At 44.5% G+C, this 22,208-nt stretch overlaps 1 protein-coding gene across 32 annotated transcripts in view; it reads left to right on the top strand.

Annotated features, from left to right (window-relative positions):
• The window catches only part of dlg2 (discs, large homolog 2 (Drosophila)), a 160,706-nt gene that overhangs the window by 88,424 nt on the left and 50,074 nt on the right, over window positions 1-22,208 (top strand). Inside the window, exon 1 of one of the 32 annotated variants that reach the window (XM_074610334.1) lies at window positions 2,819-3,012. The exons of 29 other annotated variants lie outside the window; for them this stretch is intronic. In XM_074610334.1, the coding sequence (XP_074466435.1) occupies window positions 2,929-3,012 (84 nt within the window). In that variant the 5' untranslated portion in view covers window positions 2,819-2,928. Of the gene's footprint in view, window positions 1-2,818; window positions 3,013-19,661; window positions 20,208-22,208 lie in introns of those variants that run through there. 2 more of the 32 variants (XM_074610336.1, XM_074610329.1) reach the window with 2 other exon arrangements.

Genomic DNA, 22,208 nt, shown 5'->3' on the forward strand with positions numbered 1-22,208 from the left:
AGTCAAGCAGATAGACCAGCTAGCTTTGGTTAATTGTTATTCACCAATGCTGCCCAAAAACTCCGGCTTTGCCAGGTAAATGTCAAATATAACAACCTTTCCACAGCAGGTTCTGATATCAGCCCCCCATTTTACATTAATAATTAGCTCAATCTCCTGATTGAAAAGCTGCCCTTAGATCAGCCAACATATGCACTGAAGTCTGAAATTACCATTCATCAAAAGATCATTTGCAAGACAAAAAATATGTATTTTCTTTACCACCAGGTGTTCCCTGAATGCCATGGTCTTTTTTTTTTATAAAATGTTGAGAAAAGTCTGGAAGATGGTGAAGACAAGAGGTATAATTGCAGATCTGATACTAGTTGTTCTTTCAGTAACAAAATGTGTGATTTTCCTCACAACAAACAACTGAGAATTACATCATAATTGTCACATTATTGTCCTGGGAGCTATCTAGTAAACCCCACCCTTATTTGTGGAGAGAGGTTGAGACAAATACCAACCATCTGATTGTCCATTGTCTATAAATATCCAGATCAAAGGTTCAATCGCTCTGTGAGATTCAGACGGAGGATTAAAAGATATGCAGAAGATGTGTATACTGTAAGTTGTTATCGATCACAACCATCTGCAGTGATTAGAGCTCTGTTATAGGACACACCAGGACAGGATGAGCCAGGCTGAGGCTCTTTGGAAGAGAAGAAAAAAACACTGCCACGTCATCCTCCCCACCCTGTAGTTTATCATTGTCCAGCTGTGTGGTGTCATCTTTCCTGGCAATTAGCCTGCAGCGCTCCCTCTCTTTAGTGATAAAAGGGCAGCCGTGTTATTATAGGAGGTTGGTCCAGAATACGCTGTCAACAACTCACATGCTCCGGTGCCGGAGGACTCTTTCTGGTCTTCCTCCTGGTTCCGTCGCAGAATTATTTGAATGCGAAGCCAGTCGACCAATTGATTAGAGAGGTTTGAATTGAAGCCCAGAAGTAAAATGCAGAACGTCTGCTGGGTTCAGAGTTGATAGATGGGAGAGAGAGAAAGAGCAGGATGATACATAGGACAGGAGTGTTAATGTGGCTCATTATGAGGTGTGATGCCAACGCCTGGCATATTAATGAAACACATCTTTAACTCCTGATATTTGCAAGTGTCAGTGAACTGATACCCTCTCTCCAGGCCTGTTGTATTGTACTACTAAAAGACTGGGTCTATTTCCATCTTTAATCATATTACCTACACCCAAAGCCTTAAGCTTGGTTTATAGTTTTATGCAAAGCATCAGTGGCTGTGTGCGTGGACTCTGTAGCTACGCTGTTATACAAACAGGTTGGGGCTACAGCGGTGACGGAGATTCCAGTCGGGGAACACAAGAACTGTGGATGCTCGTTTTTTTCCTACACGATTCTGATAGACAATGTTGAGGAAGTTGAAGAAGGCTCAGTTATCTTCTCCCTTTCATGAAGTAAAGTCATCTCCACTGTAAAACTTCTGCTCGTCACGATCACAACTCTCTGTCACAGTGAACGAAAGAACATGAACACGCTGATTGCACAGCAGCAGTCTGTTCTTCAGTAATGAGACGAGGCCAAATAGAATATAATTAAAATAGATTAAAAGATGGGTACGCTGTGGTCATGAAGGGACGGACATGGTCAATTCTCAGTTTGTACTAAGAGGCCCATTAATTGTGCCAAGAAAATATCCCCCACACCATTACAGCACCACCAGACCTGCCTGGTCCAATGAGTCACCAAATCAAGACTCATCAGCCCAGGCAACGTTTGTTCCAATCTTTTATTGTCCAAGTTTGGAGAGCTCGTGCAAATTGTAGCTTCAGTTTCCTGTTCTGAGCTGACAAGAGTAGCACCCGATGAGGTCTTCTGCTGCTGCAGCCCGCCGGCTTCAAGGTTCTGTGTGTTGTGTGGAGATGCTCTTCTGCATACGTTGGTTGTAACGAATGGTTGCTGTTGCCTTTCTATCTGCTCGAACAAGTTTGGCCATTCTCCTCTGAGCCCCTGCCATCAACTGGATATTTTCTCTTTTTTAGTCCATTCCCTATAAACCCCTAGAGATTGGAGTTGTGTGTGAAAATCCCAGTTGATCAGCAGTTTCTGAAATACTCAAAACAGCCCGTCTGGCACCAACAACAACCATGCCATGTTCAAAGTCACATCACTTTTCTTCCCCCATTCTGATGCTTGGTTTGAACTTCAGCAGATCGTCTCGACCATAACTCCATGCCTACATGCATTGCTTTGCTGCCACGTGATTGGTTAGATAGATTAGATATTTGTGTTAGCAAGCAGTTGAACAGGCGTACCTAATGAAGTGGCCAGTGAGCGTGTTACTGTACTGTACTGCAATGACCATAAAGTTGAAACTAACTTATGGATTATAACTTTAAAAAATACATTACCATCAGTGAAACATGTCATTGTTTGTGGTAAAGATGTGATGTTTCAGTTAGTTTCTTCTTTGCTGTTTATTGCTGGCTTTAGGATGATGAGTGGCTGCAGGCGTAGGTATAGTGAGAGCAGGGCATTACCCACTCCCTTTCCACCCCCGCTTCTGGAAACTGGGAGCTGCCGACAACCTCTTAGCAGGTTTCGATTGGTGCTGAAGATGTAGTTTCCACGTGGAAAGCGGTGGTCCCTCCTCCCCTTCTCTCTCTTAAGCTCTCTCTCCCTTCCTCTCTCTCGCTCTCCCTCCCTGCCCTTTGCTTTCGTAGCTGACGGAGACCTGACTTTGCTGCTTAGACGCTCCCCCTCCCTCAGCATCATCCCGTCTTTTCACCCTCCCTCTCTTTTTTTTGCTCTCGCCTGTGTGCTACAGTCCGCTGATAAGAAGCACGCAGTCCAGATGGGCAGCAGCTAGAGCCGTTCGGGCTGTCACTGCAGACCAAAGAACATTATTATTTCACCTGTCGCTATGTTTGCCTCTATTTGGTATGCCAAGAAGCTAGGGAGACGACTTGTGCAGAACAGCCGGAAAGCTAAAATGCTGAAAGACAAGGTAGGTTCACCGCTGTTCATGCTTTACTGATTTATTTTGGGTTTGACAAAACAAGTACAGAATGCAATTTCATGGCAGATCTGTGTGACAGACACTAAGACATCCTTTGATATAAGTGCTTCTTTTTATAGTCAAGACGTACTGCTGCATCAGGTACCGCTACTTCACTTCACCTGTTGATTAATAGTGTTGTTGACGTCTGTGTTAGTGAGTTGACTTTGGAGGTAAATGAGTTGATTTTACTCAATTGTGTCCTTTCTGCCTCATTTGAGAGGAAGAATGAGCAATGAGGGACACAGACTTGGCTTCCTGGGAAGCCAAATCTTGTAATTTGACTCTACCTACGCACAGAACAGGGGAACTCACTCAACTCATTAAGCAACAGCAGATTCACCTCTCTCAGTCATTGGTCCCCGAGCACCGGTTTTCTTCATCGACACCTTTCAAGTCATCTGCCTTCAGCACAGCCAAGTTTTGACACCGCATGTAGACTCTGCTCTCACCAGCAGGTTCTCCTGCTGGAGTCATCTGATCAACCTGACTGCACATTTACTATACTTACTGTACAGTACTGTGAGCTTTCCTTGATCGCCTGATGATGATGCTGTTTACACTCATCGCCCGGCGGGCTACAAATACTGAATAAGAATGTAAAATGAATACACTTAATCAGACTTTTGCCCTGCTAGGGGCAGGGCCGAACGCCACCAACAACTTCACACTCACCGCCCACACACACACACGGTCTGTTGGAAACTCCTTAAAGTTTCGCCACGCTGACAGACTATGTGTGTGGCGGCAGCGAGCACGAAGCCACCGGCAATGCTAGAGCTGCTACCGTAGCACAAATACACGCACAGTTTGTCGGACACTCGCTAAAGTTATGCCGGGCAGACACACAGCTGACAACCTGCTAAACTAAACTAAATGTGCGGTGGAGACTTTTACTGGGAAAGTGTCTGCATGTCCGCGACACTACACGCAGCATCGTAGCTGCTAAGTTAACGCTCCCGGACGGTGAACTGGGGACTCAGTTGTCTGTTGTGTTCCGCTGATTGATAGTCTCTTTCCCAATGTAAGTCTATGAGAAAAAGCCTTTTTGGACCCAACGGCATCACGTGACGGACACGGAAGTTGTAGTACCACCGTTTGGCCACTACTAACATTTGCATTAAAGCCCGGCGCACTTCCTTGGGGGCTTGGTTTATATACAACTCTCTCTCCGTTGCTGCTGTAGCTGACCGGGAACCTGCAGGCAGGTCTTCCAGCTCTTGACATTTCATTTGTGCTTGAACTAGTGGGACTGACTCGCAAGCCAAACCACTTGTTGTGCTAACCTCAGCGCATGTTGCCGACGCCGTGCAGCTACAAGTTTGCAAATGGAACTTGTGAACTTTGGTTCTGCATTACATGCATCAATCTACATAGGCTACCATGTATTCTACGTGCGGCTACATGCATCGGACCGAGACCCCGTACTGTGAAGGTTTGGCATGAACCGTTGCAGCCCTTCCATCACGGATGTATTAAGAAAACAGCGTTGGTGGCAGAGCCCTGTTCATTCTTATGAAAGTTGCTTAGTAGTGCATGAGGCCAATATGGTTCGACTGCCGAGTATTACCCAGATCTTCCGGCAATCTTCCGTCGATCGTCCACATCCGCAGGGCCCATAGAGAAAGGGAAATAACTGTATTAGTGGATTTTACCAACCATCACATACCGCCACTTTGTCACGCTCTTTGGCATCACTTTAGGATTAGTCTATTGTTGGTAGGTACGTTTAGGAAAGAACTACATGGTTGACGAACAGCTGATTGTCACAGGAAAGTGAAACTTGATGCACGGGAACGCACGGGACACGAACAGCGGTCTCCTGGATGAAAGCCGTGTGTTTGTTGGACCCAACTTGGTTAGGTATGGAAGGAGAAGCTAAATGTGATTCGTTGGTAAGGGAGTGTGGGAGTATGGGAGAGGATATCGGAGAGGATATCAGAGAGGATGGGGACACCAGGTTAAACAATATATAGGGTGATTGTTTACATCTCAGTGTAGTGAAATGTAAACTCCATGTACTACTACATATCCTATATGTATGTATTTACATAATAGAGCTGCTCAACTTGCAAGTGCAGTCATCTTCTGTTGATCGCTGGAGGCTCCCTGGTTTCATTCTTCTGTTGTCAGCCTGTGATAGCTGACCGGCACAGCTACGGCATAGTAATATAAGATAAGATAAGATAAGATAAGATGGAACTTTATCAATCCCGAAGGAAATTCTTGTGCCAGAGATTGCTCAAAGTTCAAGTGTATAAATAAAAAGTACTATTTCTAGCACCAGTTTCTAATACAATAACAATAAAGTAAGATACATTTAGTAAAATGAGTAAATAAGATAAGATAAATATAAAAAGATTAAAAAGTAAGCTATAAAACAATGCACATGATGGACATTAATATTAATATTGCACACAATGAACAGTGATATTGCAGTAGAATAGAAAAAGTAGTATTGCACATGATATTGATATTATTTTTGTTCTCAGTGTGCGGTGTATTCAGTTGTCCTTCCTGCTTATATAGTCTGATGGTGGGATAGACCTCCTGTGGCGTTCTGTGGTGCACCTCGGTGCTCTCAGTCTACGGCTGAAGGAGCTCTGGTATAAACTCTCGTTGAGTGTCTCTGTTCTTGCTCAAAGGCACCTCGAGAGTAGTTGTGTTTGAGTAATTCGGGGAGAAAAGTTTCTCATTCACTCCCCGAAAACCCAGTTCTCCCAGCTGCTGTTGTTCAGCTAAAAGAGAAATACAGCTCTTGCCACGAGCCCATTTTTTTGTCCTTTACATCATCTGGGGAAGGGGGGGGGCATCGGGTTCCTTCCTTTTGTCTTTTGTCCCTCTTTGACGCGCTCACCCTGCTTTTTGCCGTCACAAGTGTAATCTCACCGCAACTTCCACTGTGGATTTCCACTGTGCTCTCCATTAATTGCAGCCTTAATCCTCCTGATTATACTCTGGCTACGTATGTAATCTGTGACCCCTGCAGAGCGGGTGTGTGCCAAGGCCACATTCACGAGAACAAAAAGCAGCGTGCTGCTTAGCAACCAATGTTTGTGTTTGTGTCTCTGTGTGTATGTGTGTGTGTGTGTGTGTGTGTGAGGGGGGTGCATATGGAAGGGATGAAGTGGAGGCTGACAGAAGCAGAGTGCTTTTATTTTACCTAAAGGCCCAGGCTAAAGGGGGGGAGGGGACACAATGCTTTAAAATGATGCATTTGCACATTTTCAAACAACAGATGATTAGCAGAAATATGCTCTATGTATACCCGTAGAGTAGAGTAGAGTAGATGCACAAGAGGGATAATGACTCCCTTCTAGAGTCCATTTAACGTCTCCAACTTTGTGACGTAACTTGCTGTACAGCAGTTCAGAACATCTTCACATGATGGTATCAATACAGTAATATTCATTTTTATGAAGTAAAAATAATACTTGCTGTTTTTAATGTATGCATTATGTTTATATTCATGTGAGAACGATAGAGATCGGAGTATTCAGGGTGTGCAGCACTCATACCCGTCTGCATGACGGCCCTTCAGTAAACGACCTGCTGGTTGGACTGTGGTGGTATAAGGTGATGGAGCCGTGGGAGGTTTGTGCACGTGAGTGTGTACATGTACTGTGTGTGCGTGTAGTGATGCTTAGAGCACTGAGAGAGGCTCGTGAAAATAGACACAGCACAGCTGGGAAGCAACTAATTGGAGCTGTGAGGTTTCTGTGTTTATCGGCAGGCTCACTTTAGATATCTGTTCTGAGCTGAATGCGTACAGTAGCACAGAACGATTCACTTTGTCTCGTCTTCGTTTTAAAGTAACGTAATTGATTTTCTTTTGTCTGTTCAGGAACCTCCCTTAGAAGAAGACAGCAATGTGATTGTTCGATACCTCGGAGAAGGACCCTCAGTCATAAAACAATATAGATCTAAAGCCCTGCTATTGAATATCACGTTCAAACTATTGAATGAAACAGAAGAAGCTTATTTTCAGAATTGCTGCTCGCTTGGTCCTCTGGGCTGTATCAATATTATTTCCTTTCTCTTCCTTTCTTCTAGGACAAATTATCCCCCCCCACACAACTTATTATTCTGTTGTTGTGATCGAAACAGACACCTCACCTGTAGCAGAACAAGTTCCGTGCAACGGTTCTTTGAAATCAAATTGGAAAAGAAACTCTTTTCAATTACTGCGTCTGCACTATCCACGCTGCATCTAAATTTACCCGTGATTCAACTCCTCTACAGAAAAAGAGGCTGTTTAATTTCCTCTTTTAAAGATCTGTATTTCGACATTAAGGGCACCCACAGAAAGTTATTCATTTTAAAGTTTTGAAATAATTTGAACATAACTTTTATTGTAGGGAAGCCTAAAAGACGGGGTCATAAGTAGAGTTACCGTGTAGCAAGATGTCCATGCAGGCTTGATTTTATCCTTATACTGTATATATATCTCTATACATGATGTCAGCCTGCCGTCTCCCAGAGAGGCTCAGTTGTTTCTCAGCAATTCAGTGCACATGTATTATGTAGTACCAGTATTTTTGTAACAAAAAGGCAGAAAAAAAGAGAATTGAAGAGCGAGTATATCTAAAATTGGACCGCAGATATCAGGTTGTATTATGGTCAGTGAGATGAGCTAAGCCGTAGTGCAAGTGAGGTAGGGAATGAGTCACCGGCTGACATGAAGCAAAGGATGGTTTTTTTTGCTTGACACGATGAGGTCATGCTGTTCAGTATGATGTTTGAAATGATATCACATCTGGATTTAAAGCTGTTTCTGGGTCACAAGTTGAGACGAGGTGAAGGATGAATAACCAAAGACTCGCCAACTGATCATTCCATGTCTGTAGCTCCAAATGACGGGCTTCTCTCTCTACCCTTGTTTCCTCTCTCCCTCTATATTATCAACTGTCATAAAGGCGAATCAAATCTCTGCAGTGAAACCGTCACTTGCTGTATAATATATATCCTTGTATCTTTTCATACTGTACGAGCACTCTTTCTCTTCCTCTCTGTCATTTTGTCGCAGGGTGAGCGTGAGCCACTGAGAGCTATACCTGGCTCTCCACTTCAAATAGTAGCTTGCCCTCCAAACACCCCAAATTAATCTGTCTCTACAGCTGTCCACAACAAACTCTGCTTTATTTCAAAGGACTAAGCCAGGATCACAGCAACCCCCACAGCTGTTGAATGGCTGTCTGCTGTCGGAGATATCATAATTACAAACTGAGCCCACATAAACAAGCCAACAAAAGTAGTACATACATACAGCAGGGGGAGCGTTTTGTATAGTACTGGATTTGCAGAGATTATTACTTCAGTTTTTGTTTTTTTTCACTGCAGGAAGTCCTTGAAGGTCTCACAAGCCAATACAAAAAAAGTCTTAATGTATGATGAGCACTACTTGAAGGCAGCATATGCTGCATCATTAGCTGAGTGGGGAGAGAGGAGAGCTGCTGTATCCAAACACTACAGTATGCTTGTTCTTTGAGCAGGCGGTGTTGGTAATCTGCTGAGAAAGGCTCTTTGTGTAAACAAACTGCTGAGATCGCCCGTACAGCGCGCACAAAATCGAATCTATGAACATAAACTGGAACGCTTGTAACCTTGGTTTAACTGTTGTGTGGCATTGTGAGTTTGATTTGAAGCAGCTATGTCTCAGTGTGAACGCTGTGGTGCATATTTAAATAGTGATCACCTGACTGACACCTGTTTCCAAGAGCTTCTTCAGACACACTCACCCACTCATTACCATCATGAGCCACCCTCATTAGTCATTGTGAGCACTGTGCCCAACTGAAAAGTGATTGTTGCCTCTGTCGTTTCAAACTGGGTTTACAGAAACCTAAAAGAAAGCTTCTACTTTCTTATTCTCTTAGTATCAACCAATCAGACTGTATTAAGACATTGTCAAATAGGTGATGGACAGCTAAGTACCAAATTATATATATTTTTTTTAAAGCTGCAGTGGGTAGAAAATTGAGCAAATATGATTTAAAAAAAAGTTATTTTTATAAAACGGTCACTATATCCTGACAGTAGTGCATGAGACAAAAAAAAATCATGTTCCTCTGCGTCCTCCGGTGCTCCTAACGGCATCTGCAAGATTTCACAGACTGGAGGAAAACAAGCAGTCAGAGCTGATCTGAAGTCTGCCGTCCAGCTGTCGTCTATGAGAGCCGGCTGTCAGTCACTCAAGAACTCCGACCAAACAGTCAAACTAGGCAGCGCTGATCAAATATGAATCAATATTCTGTTACTGTAATGCCTATTTCTCTACTCAGATGTTTTCAGAAACATCTTGTAGTGTACTGTTTAGCTGTAACATGAGAAAGTTTGTGACCCAGCAGCCATGTTGAGATCAAGTTGAGGAAATACCAAGCACCGCCCACCAGCCGGAGCACAGCCAATAGGAACGCTCTCTCTCTCTCTCTCTCTGAAATGACCTGTGATTGGTCAAAGTCTCCCGTCACAGACTAGATATTTTAAAGCCTGAGAACAGAGCCATGATGATGAGGAGCAGAAATCTCTCAGAACACTTGAATTACAATATGCTGAAAGGGTATTATGGAATTTTTGCCCAAAAATATATTCTGCCTACTGCCACTTTAAATAGCAGAAAAATACTTTGTCATTTACTTTAGACCAGGTTTTTGTTGGTCAATGGTGCAATCAATTTCTGCTGCCTCAAGATAGCAACACGCCAACAAAGCGCCTGACCAAACCTCATTTTAAGACCACTTGGGCGCACATATGGGCGCAAGTACATTTGCTATTTTCACAACGTGGGTGCTAAATTTAGTTTTAATCTTTATATATACAGTTTAAATCCAATAGTAAATATATACATATATTTGCATAAAACAAGTAATATATATATATCACATAAAGATCTAACCTTTGGGCTCTGGTTGCTGATATTTGAGATTTTAGAGACCCCTTTTTTCCACTTCCATACTTAACTTGCTCTGTTCCCAATGTCCCTCTCTCCCTCTCCAACTCTCTCTCTGCCGCTCTTTTACTGTCCTGTGGTTGTTACTCTCATGATGTCCCGGTGGCAAAGCAGCCATTTGCTGCGTAGGAACCAGCTCCTTTTGATAATGGATGTGCACTCCAGTAGCTTGATAGCTGAGTGGGTTTTTGAGAGGGCTGATGTCAAGCATCTGGAGAACCGAGTGACATAGAAACATGGCAGTGTGTGATACGCTTTTTCTGTTTGACTCTGTCTTGTATTTTTAAGCCTGTCGACATGTGCGGCTGTGAGCAGAGCACAGTTTTCACATTCTGCTTATACCCTCTACCTTGTTTTATTTTACTTGTACCTGCAAGTTGTTATCAATGTCACGCCAGGCGAGTCTAATCCTGCAGCTGTGCAGCACCGAAGCAGAGTGTCACTGCTTCCAGGATGCACCGGGCCCGAGGTCTGAGTTGTTCTAACATCCTCACATCCTCCTGCAGCCAAATCCACCGGAAGACAGGCAGTGGAGAAAATAAGGAAAACACATGAGAGAGGCCAGTGTGTGTGGGAGGGAGATGGTCGTGGGCTGCGAGGGAGAGAGAAGAGGTCATTGACAAATGAGCAAATGAAAGAGAGAGAATACAAAGTGAGAGAAGGAAGAATAGGAGGAGACAGACAGGTAGATGCTCATCTCTCTCTTTTCAGGCTGAACCTCTTCTCTCTGATTGCTCCAATCACAAAAGAGTGAGACAAAAGGTTAAAGCTGCTCTATTCAGAGGATTTTCAATTAGCCCCAAGCCAGTGATCAGCACTGTATTTGATTTATCTCCCACTGCAGTGACTATGCTGTTGTGTTTTTTGCTCATTACGGTGTGTTTGTGTTTGAGCGGATGTATGTTTGTTTGTGGCATGGGGCTGCTTTTTGCTCCACCTCTTTTCCTGACGTGCTCCATTGATCTGTCTCTCATCTAGTTTTGGCTTCCTGATAGAGCTGACTTCCCTCAGGCATTAATTATGCCTCCATGTGATTTATATCAGTGGGCTCCAGCACCCAGCACTCTTCTCTGTCTAATCCAATCGGATCCACGTCTGTGGCCCAGCCACTGCAGCTCTCACCCAATCAGATATATTGAGTATGTGTCGCAAGTGTTTCCCCCTTGCTCACACTCCCCTAGAGCGATCTGTCCTCGACAGCTCCACTACATCCATTGTTCTAAAGTCCTCCTGTGTAAAGAATGCACAGTGTCACACCGACACACAGCTGTAAAGAGGGCAGATGTGTCCAGTGTAGAGCCTCTAATCCACATAAACTCATTCTCATGGATGAGAAGTTAATTTTGAGAACAGTATAAGCTGCTATCTAGAGGTGCAGCTGATCCATGGATTATTTTAGTTCTGAAGATGTTGTGGGAAACTTTTTTTCCTTCATTGGAATATCTTTACTCAAACAGGATGCCTGGTTGTTTGTAGAAGCTGTCTGACCTGCTCGGTGACCTCTGGAGTCAGTAAAGGGTACATTTGGACGTACAAAAAAACAGGTTCAAGATGAGCTTTATGCTGAAGCGACGGTGGGACAGCGTGATGAGTAACTCATCCCTGGGCTACGGAGGAAGTGTTCCAAACCTGCTGTCCCCTCCGCGCTCCTCCGAGGGCCTGGGGACCCTCAAGAAAAGACTGTCCATGGACGTCTTGCGAGGCTGGGCCCCGGACCTGGGGAGCTTGAGTATGGGGCTCAATCTCAATTTGAGCCCGGTGAAATGGCCCTCGCTAGTTACCGTCTGCAAGTGGAAACAGTCCCTGACAGAGAAGCTGAAGAAGAGGCAATGTGGCGCCGAGGACGAATCACAGGTTAGAAAGACAGAAGCTTAGAGACTATAGACTTGTATCGCACCTATCTTTCCAGCGCTTTAGCAAATTAATAGGACAAATTATGCCTTGTATACAACAGTGTATGATTCCAGGACACAGGTTTTACCTATTCAATCTTTATTTAACCGCATTTGAATCCCTCTGAGATTACGATTCCTCTTCAATGGCAACCTGGCCGAGAACGCAGCATCCAGATAAACGGAAGATAACAGACGAACAAAAGCACAAAATAAAGTCACATAAAAAGAGCAGAAGGCAGCAGTGCGGTCTCTTAGGGCAAAGCTATTTATACTAAACAAAGATAGCTCCTTAATGACACCGCCACAAGATCCTTCATTGTAAGTTTAAACACTGAGACACCACCCCGCTACGTATGCAACAATAATCAAACTGTCCACTGCTCCTCTGATTTAACAGCCTGTTCCATTTCTTATACACAGTGTAATTACAAATGTAGATTTCCATCCAACAGGTTCCTTTAATTGATGGAGTTCATTAGATAGAATATATTTCCTGTGAGACTTGCCTTGTGTCAGTTAATGGAGTATCTGGCTGGTGATCCGTCACATCAACATATTGGCTTTTTTAGGTTTCCACTGTGTTTATTTCCACCACTCTCCACTTACACTGACATTAATTCATTCATTATCCGTAACCACTTATCCTAATCAGGGTCGCGGGGGGGCTGGAGCCGATCCCAGCTGACATCGGGTTGTGCAGAGGGAGAATAGGGTGTCAGATGAAGCGAGGCTGCAGGACGGAGTGTGGCAGTGGAGAAGGTGGGTGAGGTAGGAGGGGCCTGGTTGTGGAGGGCTTTGTGAGGGAAGAGTAGAAGTAAGCCAGTGGATGTGTTTTAGGACATAGGTGATGTGGTCACATGAGCAGAAATCAGTGAGCAGACGAGCAGCGTTCTGGATGTACTGGAGTTTAACAACGTTTGGATGATGTACCATAAAGTCGTTAAGTTTAGATGTGGTGAAGGCATGGATCAGAGTTTCAGCAGCAGAGAAGGAGAGGCATGGGCAACTGCTTTTCAAGTGAAAAAAGACAGTTTTAGTGACTAGATTTAATGTTGGAATTAGACAGATTACTGTAAGATTGTGTAGCGTAAATACCTTAAAGGATACCAGCGTCGAGGGGCACCAGAAACATACATCGTAAACACATTAATTGGTACCAAAGATAAATAAGAGTGGGGGATCCCGAGGCGTTCCCAGGCCAGACGAGATATAAAATCTCTCCAGCGTGTTCTGGGTCTACCCCGGGGCCTCTTACCAGTTGGACGTGCCCGGAAAACCTCCAAAGGGAGGCGTCCAGGAGGATCCTGATCAGATGCCCGAGCCACCTCAGCTGGCCCCTTTAGAGGTGAAGGAGCAGCGTCTCTACTCCGAGCTCCCTCCGAGCTCCCTCCGGATGTCTGAGCTCCTCACCCTCTCTCTAAGGCTGAGCCCAGCCACCCTACAAAGGAAGCTCATTTAGGCCGCTTGTATCCGTGATCTCATTCTTTCGGTCACTACCCAAAGCTCATGACCATAGATGAGGGTTGGAACGTAGATGGACTGGTACTCAGCTCGGTCCGGTACAGCGCCTGCATAACAGCAGACGCTGCACCGAACCACCTGTCCATCTCCTGCTCCCTTTTTCCCCTCACTGGTGAACAAGACCCCGAGATACTTGAATTCCCTCGCTTGGAGCAAAGACTCACTCCCCACCCGGGGGACGTAATCCACCGGTTTCCGGCAGAGCACCATGGCCTCAGACTTGGAGGTACTGACTCTCATCCCGACCTCTTCACACTCGGCTGCAAACCGCCCCTGTGCGTGCTGAAGGTCACGGTCTGACTTGAGATCCTGTTCATGAAAATCACAAACAGGATCTGCGACAAGGGACAACCCTGGCGGAGGCCAACGGCCACTGGAAACATGTTTGGACCGGATGACTGGTGACAGCAACCCCGGTACCCCATATTCCGGCAGTGCAGTACCCCCCCACAGGACTCCCCAGGGGGAAATGGTTGTAAGCTTTTTCAAAGTCCACAAAATACATGTAGACTGGATGGGCAAACTCCCCTGACCCCTCCAACAACCCCACGTTAATAGCAGATTTGCGCCGATTAAATACATTTCTAGCCAAAAGAAAGACTCGACAGCAATGTTACATCACTTTCTAAGTAAATTAAAAACATTATCCTGGCAAAACATTTTTTGTCTGCATGACTGATTTGTACTACTTACACACAGACCACATACATACACACATGTGGGACTTTTTATATATATACTATATATATGTGTGTGTTTTTAGATGATGCAGCATGACTCAGCTGATGTGTGTGGCAGTCATGTTACTTTGACCTACATCTCACAGTTTTGCCCTGCCCACATAAGGGACTTCATTCATTAAACATTTGACAGATATTCATTATTATTTAGCTTTTTTTAGCACTTACGTGTCACACATACATTATATATAACGTAGTATGACTAATGCAGACATGGGTGCATCAATGGCCACCCATGTAAGTACCACCCCTTCACCCTTCAAAACCTGGAGCCGACCGGTCTGGTACGAGATTATACAACATAGGACAGTTTTCTGCCTTTTTGTATCAGTGTTTCTGCTGTGACAGTGTGGTTGGCCGACCCACTGGGACAACTCTCAGTTCTCCAGATGGCTCATCCACACCTGAGTCAGGATTTGCTCAAATGTTTTGTTCAGAATGTTTTCAGAATTACAATTTGATTTGTCTGAATCTTTGTTAAAGCTGCACATGAACATTAGTCACCAGGCTGTGACTGAGTGGAACATGCCTGCTCTGAGAATAAACAGGTGTATTGTAAGTTTTTTCCTTTCCTCCGCCCTCCTCGGAAAGACATTACTGTACGACTCGTTTGTGAAGAGAGCTGCAGAATTTCCTCAAGGATACTCTTAAATGCTGCTAGTTAGTCAGGCCTACAGTTTGCAGCTGAACTGTAAGTGCCCCCATGTGGCAAGTTGGATGTATTGCATAAAATGCAATGTATATTACCTCACTAAAATAAAAATACTAATACTAAAATACGAAATACCAAAAATAGACAAGGTTTCAATGCACCTTCAGTTCATAGGTCAGATTCAGGGTACACTTCCAATTACAATTAATGCACATCACAAATACACTTGATGTGTATTTCTTTGTATATTATTTCAACGCCAGGTAGAGAGGTCATCATACCTCCATAAATCCATTGTTTTTCTGGCATTCCTGCATGCTCTAGGAATATTGAGTTATAAAGTGAAGCATATCTCTCTGCATTTTGATTGCAAACGTCCTGTGAAAAACATGATTTGCAGGTAGTAGGGTCCAAGGATTATCCCCCCCAGTGGGGTTAATCATGCTATTGTAAATGTCCTGTAATCTTGAACTCCATGAATGAAAAACAGGCCACATGTTAACGGCAGCGGATGGAAAAAATGGTCCATTAAAGCAATTCAGGAATTCTCCTCGATGCAGAGAACGAAGATTGTGTTTAACCACAAAGGCCCGTGGCTGAGAGCTGTTCAGTCAACTGGCGCCGCCACACTAAATGACTTGTCAGATTTTGATTGGCTCATCCCAAGTTTGTGTCAAGGGTCAAATGGTGTCTGAGAGAAGTGACAACGGGTGCTTTTCATTACGCTAACTTATTCTTCCTCCCGTCCTCTCTCCTCCCGTGACACGGATATCGTTCCTCCTCCTCCTCCTCCTCCATCACAGAGGATCTCCCAATCCCTCAAATGCACCTAGAGGAGACGAGGAGTGAGGCGAGATTAGGGGCTTCTAGAGGAGCTGAGATCGAGGAAACGCTGCTCTATCCTTTGCGGAAGTCTTTTCGTCAACGTAGAAGAGAGGTGAAACACAGCTGGAATATTCTCAAACCATGGCAGGGCTACATTATGTATTGCACATTCCTTAGATAATTTCTGCACAAAACTACCAAATTGAGTCTTATTTTCTTTCACTTTAATTCAGACATAGATGACAGTATTTACCTGGGGGAGGAGTGGATCGGAGGGCGGGTGCAACGCTTCTGCGTCGATGAAAACCTACCGAATCAACGAGAGCAGGAAAGGTCTTAGTGAGGGGATGTGTTAGTCAGTAGTGTCAGTGTTGTGGGCTCTAGCTGGAGAGGCAGGGATTAAAATGTGACAGTATTACAAGATTCACTGTTTGTTGGAGAGTATAACACACCTGTGTACTGCAGATAGCATCAGTCCATGCAGAGAGGAGGATTAGAGTGTAAACAGGGCAGAACAGATTTCTGCATGAGTCACTAAAAGAGTGCCCGACTCTCCTCTGACGTGTGCGTATGTTGTGGACTGTAATGGAAGTTAATTAGTAGATGAATAAATTCATATATTTATGAATTAGTTTCTATAAATACAGACATACCACAACATGAAGGGACAAATACAAGCCTGCTCTGAATCCCAAACCTCATATCCTAACATCCTCCAGCTAGCCCAGAAAACCATACTGTGTTGGAAGAAACATTACCTGAGGTGTGCAGAGTGATGATGTTGATGATGATGATGATTCTTTCAGGATGTCCATGTTCCTGATAAATGTCACTAAAGGTTATGGATCCCATCGTGTCTCTAAAGACCAAACATTGCGGGCCCTATCTTACACCCGGCGCACAGTGGCGCACAGCGTTGCTAGTTTCAGACCGACGCAGTTGTCATTTTCACGCCCACGTTGTGGAAATAGCAAATGTAGATCAGCACTCCAGATCAGCTCTGATTGGTTGTTTTCCTCCGGTCTGTGAAATCCTGCAGATGGTGTGACCACCGTGATCAGAGAGATCACCGGCAGCAACAGAGACGCCCCGTGGCTCATGTTATAAGCAGCACATTTCCTCTGTCACACACTCGGAGGCTTCCCCCACACAGGTTTTTTTTTTTATAATAAAATGTGTCACGATGAATCCGTGAGTGTTTTTACGCCTCGTGTGGACGGTGCACACATACATGCCTCCGTCTACGCTCAGCATCTCCTCTCATCATCCCCCTCTGTGTGTGCGAGTGTAGTCGTAGATTGTCGGCCGTACCCAGCTGCAAGCCCGGCTCCCGCTCAACCCTCTCGGTCCGAGCCCCCCCATGGGTAGCATCGGAAACTAATACAGTTTATCAATACATATTTGTCATATTTAACATTAATTATGCACACAAAAGCTCATTTGGAGAGGCATTGCCCCTCCCAAGTGGAGTTGTTGATAGGACGCTGGTGGTGGTGACAGAGGCTCTACCGTCCCATCGACCACATGCATCACACTTTCACTTTGTGCACGAGCAGATCTGTTTCCTCAGCAGAAACCTGCTCCCTTCTCCAAGTAGCTGAATCCACCTTTTAAATAGCAACGCGCCAATGTGCAGACGCACCTGTTTTTTTAAAGGGAATGGGAGACGACACTGATTGGTTTGATTCCTGTTACGCCCACAACAACACAGCTATGATTAATTAAGAGACTTAATACAACCCCTTTGCGTTTTACTATGCAGCCAGATTATGCGCCCTTTAACTAGCCAAAGAGGAGTTGCCCTAAATGCGCTTGCGGCATGCACTTTACGTTTAAATAGGGCCCTGCATGTTTCTTTAATGTCTAATAATGTTGTAAATATGAATTCTAAAGTTCATGTTGTATACATTATTGTCAGTAGGTCAGACCATCATCTATCTTCAAATGGGGGGTTTGACTTAATAGCGCAGCAATGCAGGAAAGCAACAACATCCTTTATAATGAAATTAGGCACGTGCATGGGAAAACGTGAAAGCACATGGAAGAGTGACTGGGGGGGGAAACGGACGTCCGAAATGGCAACTGAGCTGAGAGGTTTGTGTTTGTTGATGTGTGCATTTTTTTCTAACTGACCAACCATCCATCCAACCATGCCCCCTGCTGCCCACTCACACGCTCTTCATCTTCCCCCCCAAACACACACTCAGGCAGCCCACTGCTGCTCTCTCTCCTACGAGGGTTCGCTGCCTCAGTTAGCTCTGATGAGGTATTATTCTCCATCACTGGACTGTTTTGTGGCTGTTGCCTCTGGTAGATAGAATGGATAATGATAACGCCCACACACACACATACTAAAACATCACATAACAGACCGAGTGATGGCAGTACTGGTGGTGTAGAAAAACTGGGGATCTTTCCATAGCAAAAGCTCCTTTTTATATCACAAGCGTGAGATTATATCCACATGAGAATTCAGAATATACATAGTAGGACTATGTACATCCGTGTGTTTCAGACACCCTGAGGCGTACGGTAATGTCGACGCTAAAGCTGAATGTTTCAGCATCAGTTGCTTGTAGCTAAAAGCCCTACATGACCCTGATTCTATCTGACTGAAGAAGCGAAGGGGCGAAGGTGGTAGTCAAGAAAATGCAGATTGAATTAGCATGCTCCCAGTAAGTTTAATGCCTAACAACGCATGCTAACCCTTCAGCTGTGAGATTGAGGTCTCGAAAGGTTTGGATCAATGTGTGAGGATCGGTGGCTTGTGGGATTGGTTGCACTTTTTTTACCCTTTTCCTGTTTGGTTTTCTGTGTTTCTGAATCCTTGGAGAAACACATCTCGGAAAGGAAGGAGATATTGTATTTGATGAGGAATGAAGAACAAAATCTCCCTAAGACTCCAGAAAGAAGGCGTAGGGCCGACAAGTTTTGTGGTCCCTCCCAAGTCTGTAGCTGATTTTTGTTATTGTTTTTTTTTTCTTGTTAATGTGTACTGTAGTTATCCATATCCAGTAACATTAGCATTAATTTGTGTTTGTGTCCACCAAACACAGTCTCACGGCAGTTCCTGAAATAGTCACAAAATTCAATCTGTTTGATTCATCTACATCGACACACATTTCCCTTTTTTTCTTCACGCTCAGCGCAACTTCCAACAACGTATATTTTGTGTGTTTTCCTACAAAAAAAGCGGTCTCCTGGTGACAGTCCTGTGTTTTTTTGACCCACCCATCAACCCCGACCTCCTCCCTACACGGCGTTCGCTGCTCTTTATACTTCCCGATTCACAATTAAGTGGATTACTTCCGAATTGATTTTGTGCTGCACCATCACGAAAATCACGTGTCTATGTACACACGAATCAATACATTACATTTTGTGACTATTTCACAAACTGCTGTGCGGCTGGGCTGGTCCACCTGATGACAGTAAGTCCAACATTCGTCATGCTTTAAGCTCCTTTTTGGGTCTCCACCACCAATTACCAAGACACATATCTGTTCGTCCGTCTGCTATTTGGGTCTGGGCAGGTCTTCTTTACCGTCTTGTCTTAGACCCTTCAGACGCAGCCACTCCCACAGTAGCAGCCCGGGGATTTGTAATTCAAAATCCCGTTGCCTCCAATTCCCAGCAGCAGCGACCATCAATTGTTTCTGCCTGGAGGTGCGGATGCTGTCGAGCAGCACTGCCAGTTGAGTCATTTATTGACAGAGGGCTGGCAGCCAATGCACTGGCAACTCTCTCTCTCTCTCTCTCTCTCTCTCTCTCTCTCTCTCTCTCTCTCTCTCTCTCTCTCTCTCTCTCTCTCTCTCTCTCTCTCTCTCTCTCCTGCTCTTCTTATCTGCTTCTCTCCTTTCTAACATTCTCTCTTACTCGTCTCCCTCTCTCACCCCATTTCTCCCTCCCTCCACTCCATTTCACTTGCATCGTGTATCTCTCTCTCTCTCTCTGTCTTCCCTCTTCCTCCCTCCCCTTTCTCTTTCCCTCCCATTTATCGTTCTTCCACTCCAGAAGCTCTGACACACACACACAGAGTCTCACACACACACACACACCCTATGTAGCCCGTACAGCTCCAGCAGCCAGTCGGTTCATTCATCTTTCATTTTGCCAGAGCGAGCGGCTCATGCATCAAGCAGGAGCGCGTCTTGTGTTTGATGACTGTACCAGTAAACCTACAGAAGAGGAACAGAAAGACAAGGTGTTGAAGTGAGGAAAGGTTAGCGTTGCGTGACGGCAGCATGACTGCTTACCTGAGCAAGCAGCAGAGTTGCTTACCAGACTTGGATGGAAGGGGGGACTGTGTGGAGGTGCCATATTCCTTCAGCTGGCATCAGCAGCACCCCGACAATCACCACCACCACCAGCGGAACCATTACAGATCCGTCCCTGGCGGTGCCACCCTGCCCCGAAGGGGGGGCCAGATGACGGCCTGGCATATGGACAGCATGTCCTCCAGGAGCCCCGGCCGCTTGGCGGCAGTAAGAGCCAAGGGGGGGAGCTGTGACCTGTGGCCGGCCGAGTGTGGCTGCGTCCAGAGCTGGCAGGAGACCCAACAGGTAAAACTGTGCTGCTATCAGAGCTGTTATCAGCAGATGTGTCCATGAGGACCAGCACGCTGTTGGACAGATTTGCGTGTAGATTATGACGTAGGAGACTTTGTCAATGGTTGGCTTCTATCATTGCAATATGATGGACTGTTGCAAACTGCAGTTTCTGGAGTTTTCTATCCTGAAAAAAAACTGGATGCTTATCTTATCTATTTGTTTGGTTTGAAGCTTCAAACCTCAGTCCAACCACAGAGGAGAAATGAGGTCAGTAGTCTTCATTCAGCATTCGAGCCAGGCGTCTATATATTTATAGTATGTCAGAAATCCGTTGTGAGAGCGTTTGTGTTTGGCACTGTTTCTGTTGTCCCTCTGTGACAGAATGAGGGTTTTGCTTTTGTGAAAGACATCTCACCCGTTCCTCTGTCATCAAGAAAAACTGAAGTGTAACTAAGTTGTGTTTCCAAAGGAAAGAACATGGACATCAATGTGGTTAGCAACATATGTTAGCTTTATAAAAGTGGTCAGCGACTGCATCGTGGGTGCGTCAGTTACAAAATCTGCAGTGTTAAAACGTATAATGTGACCAGTCTTGGCAAACCTACAATACTCTGTGTGCCAAACAAGAGACACTGCACTGCTGAAGAGGAAAAGCGTCTACAAATCAAAGCACATGGATGTTAATTATGCAGACACCCAGTATAGTTTCCAAAAAAGGAAAAATAAATCTGGAAAATTTGGCAGCAGCACTGATGAAATTGATTTCAAGGTCGACCGGGTCTGCATCCTATCAGAAGTCAGATGTTTTGGACCAGAGCTGGTAATCTGCATCTGAGAAAGACAGTTTCCAGATTTTGAGGACAAAAAAAATCATGCTCTATTCTGGGATGTTTTGCCAATAGCCGATTGAATGATTTGCTCGATGGGCTATCATTGGCCAGGCTCTCTCTTCTTAAAGGAACAAGCTTTCTAAATCAGACACAGATTCATACATCTCTGTTTGGCGACGCTCTTTCACAGATTGACAACAATGATTGAACTTGTTATGAAAGCCTCGTGGAATCTTTCCAGTTGCAGTTTGAGGCGTCTGCAGCTGCTGATTGTCAGTTTATTTATGCACAAAAAAATCTGTCACAGTGGGAGTTGGGAAAAATGAAAGAGGAATTTGAAAGTCAACACTACAGCCTGACTAATACTGGATTGTTGAAGCCAATAGTGATCTATCAAATCTGATATTATTATTAGCAGATATTATTTTATATTTACCCATCAAATGTTGATAATGATCTCTTATATTGTTTTTTATAAAGCATCATAACCAAGATATGTAACGAGCAGTACATTGTGTGCTCTCTGGTGGGCAAACGACTCTACGGAGACACTGAGCCTAAACCACCTCAAACACATCTATCTTTGGCATTTCTGTACACAGTTTCTTGTAACTTATCAGCCGACATTTATGCTGATACGGATATAGCTGCGATGATAATAATAATATTGGCTAATATATTGGCCCAGCTGATTTTATCTATCTAGAATAGCTCCGGGTAGCAGAAGCAACAACAAAACTCCTTTTTCACCTACTAATGTGTCCCATAACTCAGATGCAAAATGACAACGGACACAGCCTAAATGTGATATTGGCCTCTCCAATACACTATTGTATGCATAGGAGTGTGCAGCTCTAATTGCAGCCATGATGAGACAATGTTCATCTCTGATATACTGTATATATAAACTGGGGGAAAAAAGTTCGGAAACTTGTTTTTGGTGTATTATTTCTCTGTTGTTACAATGCTAATTGGTATTGTATTTTACATCGTTGGAAAGCCTGTTTATTTACCTTTGCAATGATGTCCAACTTGTAAGGATCATGCATTTGTGGGATGAGCAGCACAGCTGATTATGTGGGTAGCGCCCAAGAAAAATGTGCCAAAATGCTCTGCCAATGGTAAACATTGTATTCTCCTGTTGGTGTTGACTCTTGTTTTGAGTTGTTTGGTGGATTGGATG

Source organism: Sebastes fasciatus, chromosome 16 (genome assembly GCF_043250625.1).
Source record: "Sebastes fasciatus isolate fSebFas1 chromosome 16, fSebFas1.pri, whole genome shotgun sequence".
NCBI classification, from domain to species: domain Eukaryota; kingdom Metazoa; phylum Chordata; class Actinopteri; order Perciformes; family Sebastidae; genus Sebastes; species Sebastes fasciatus.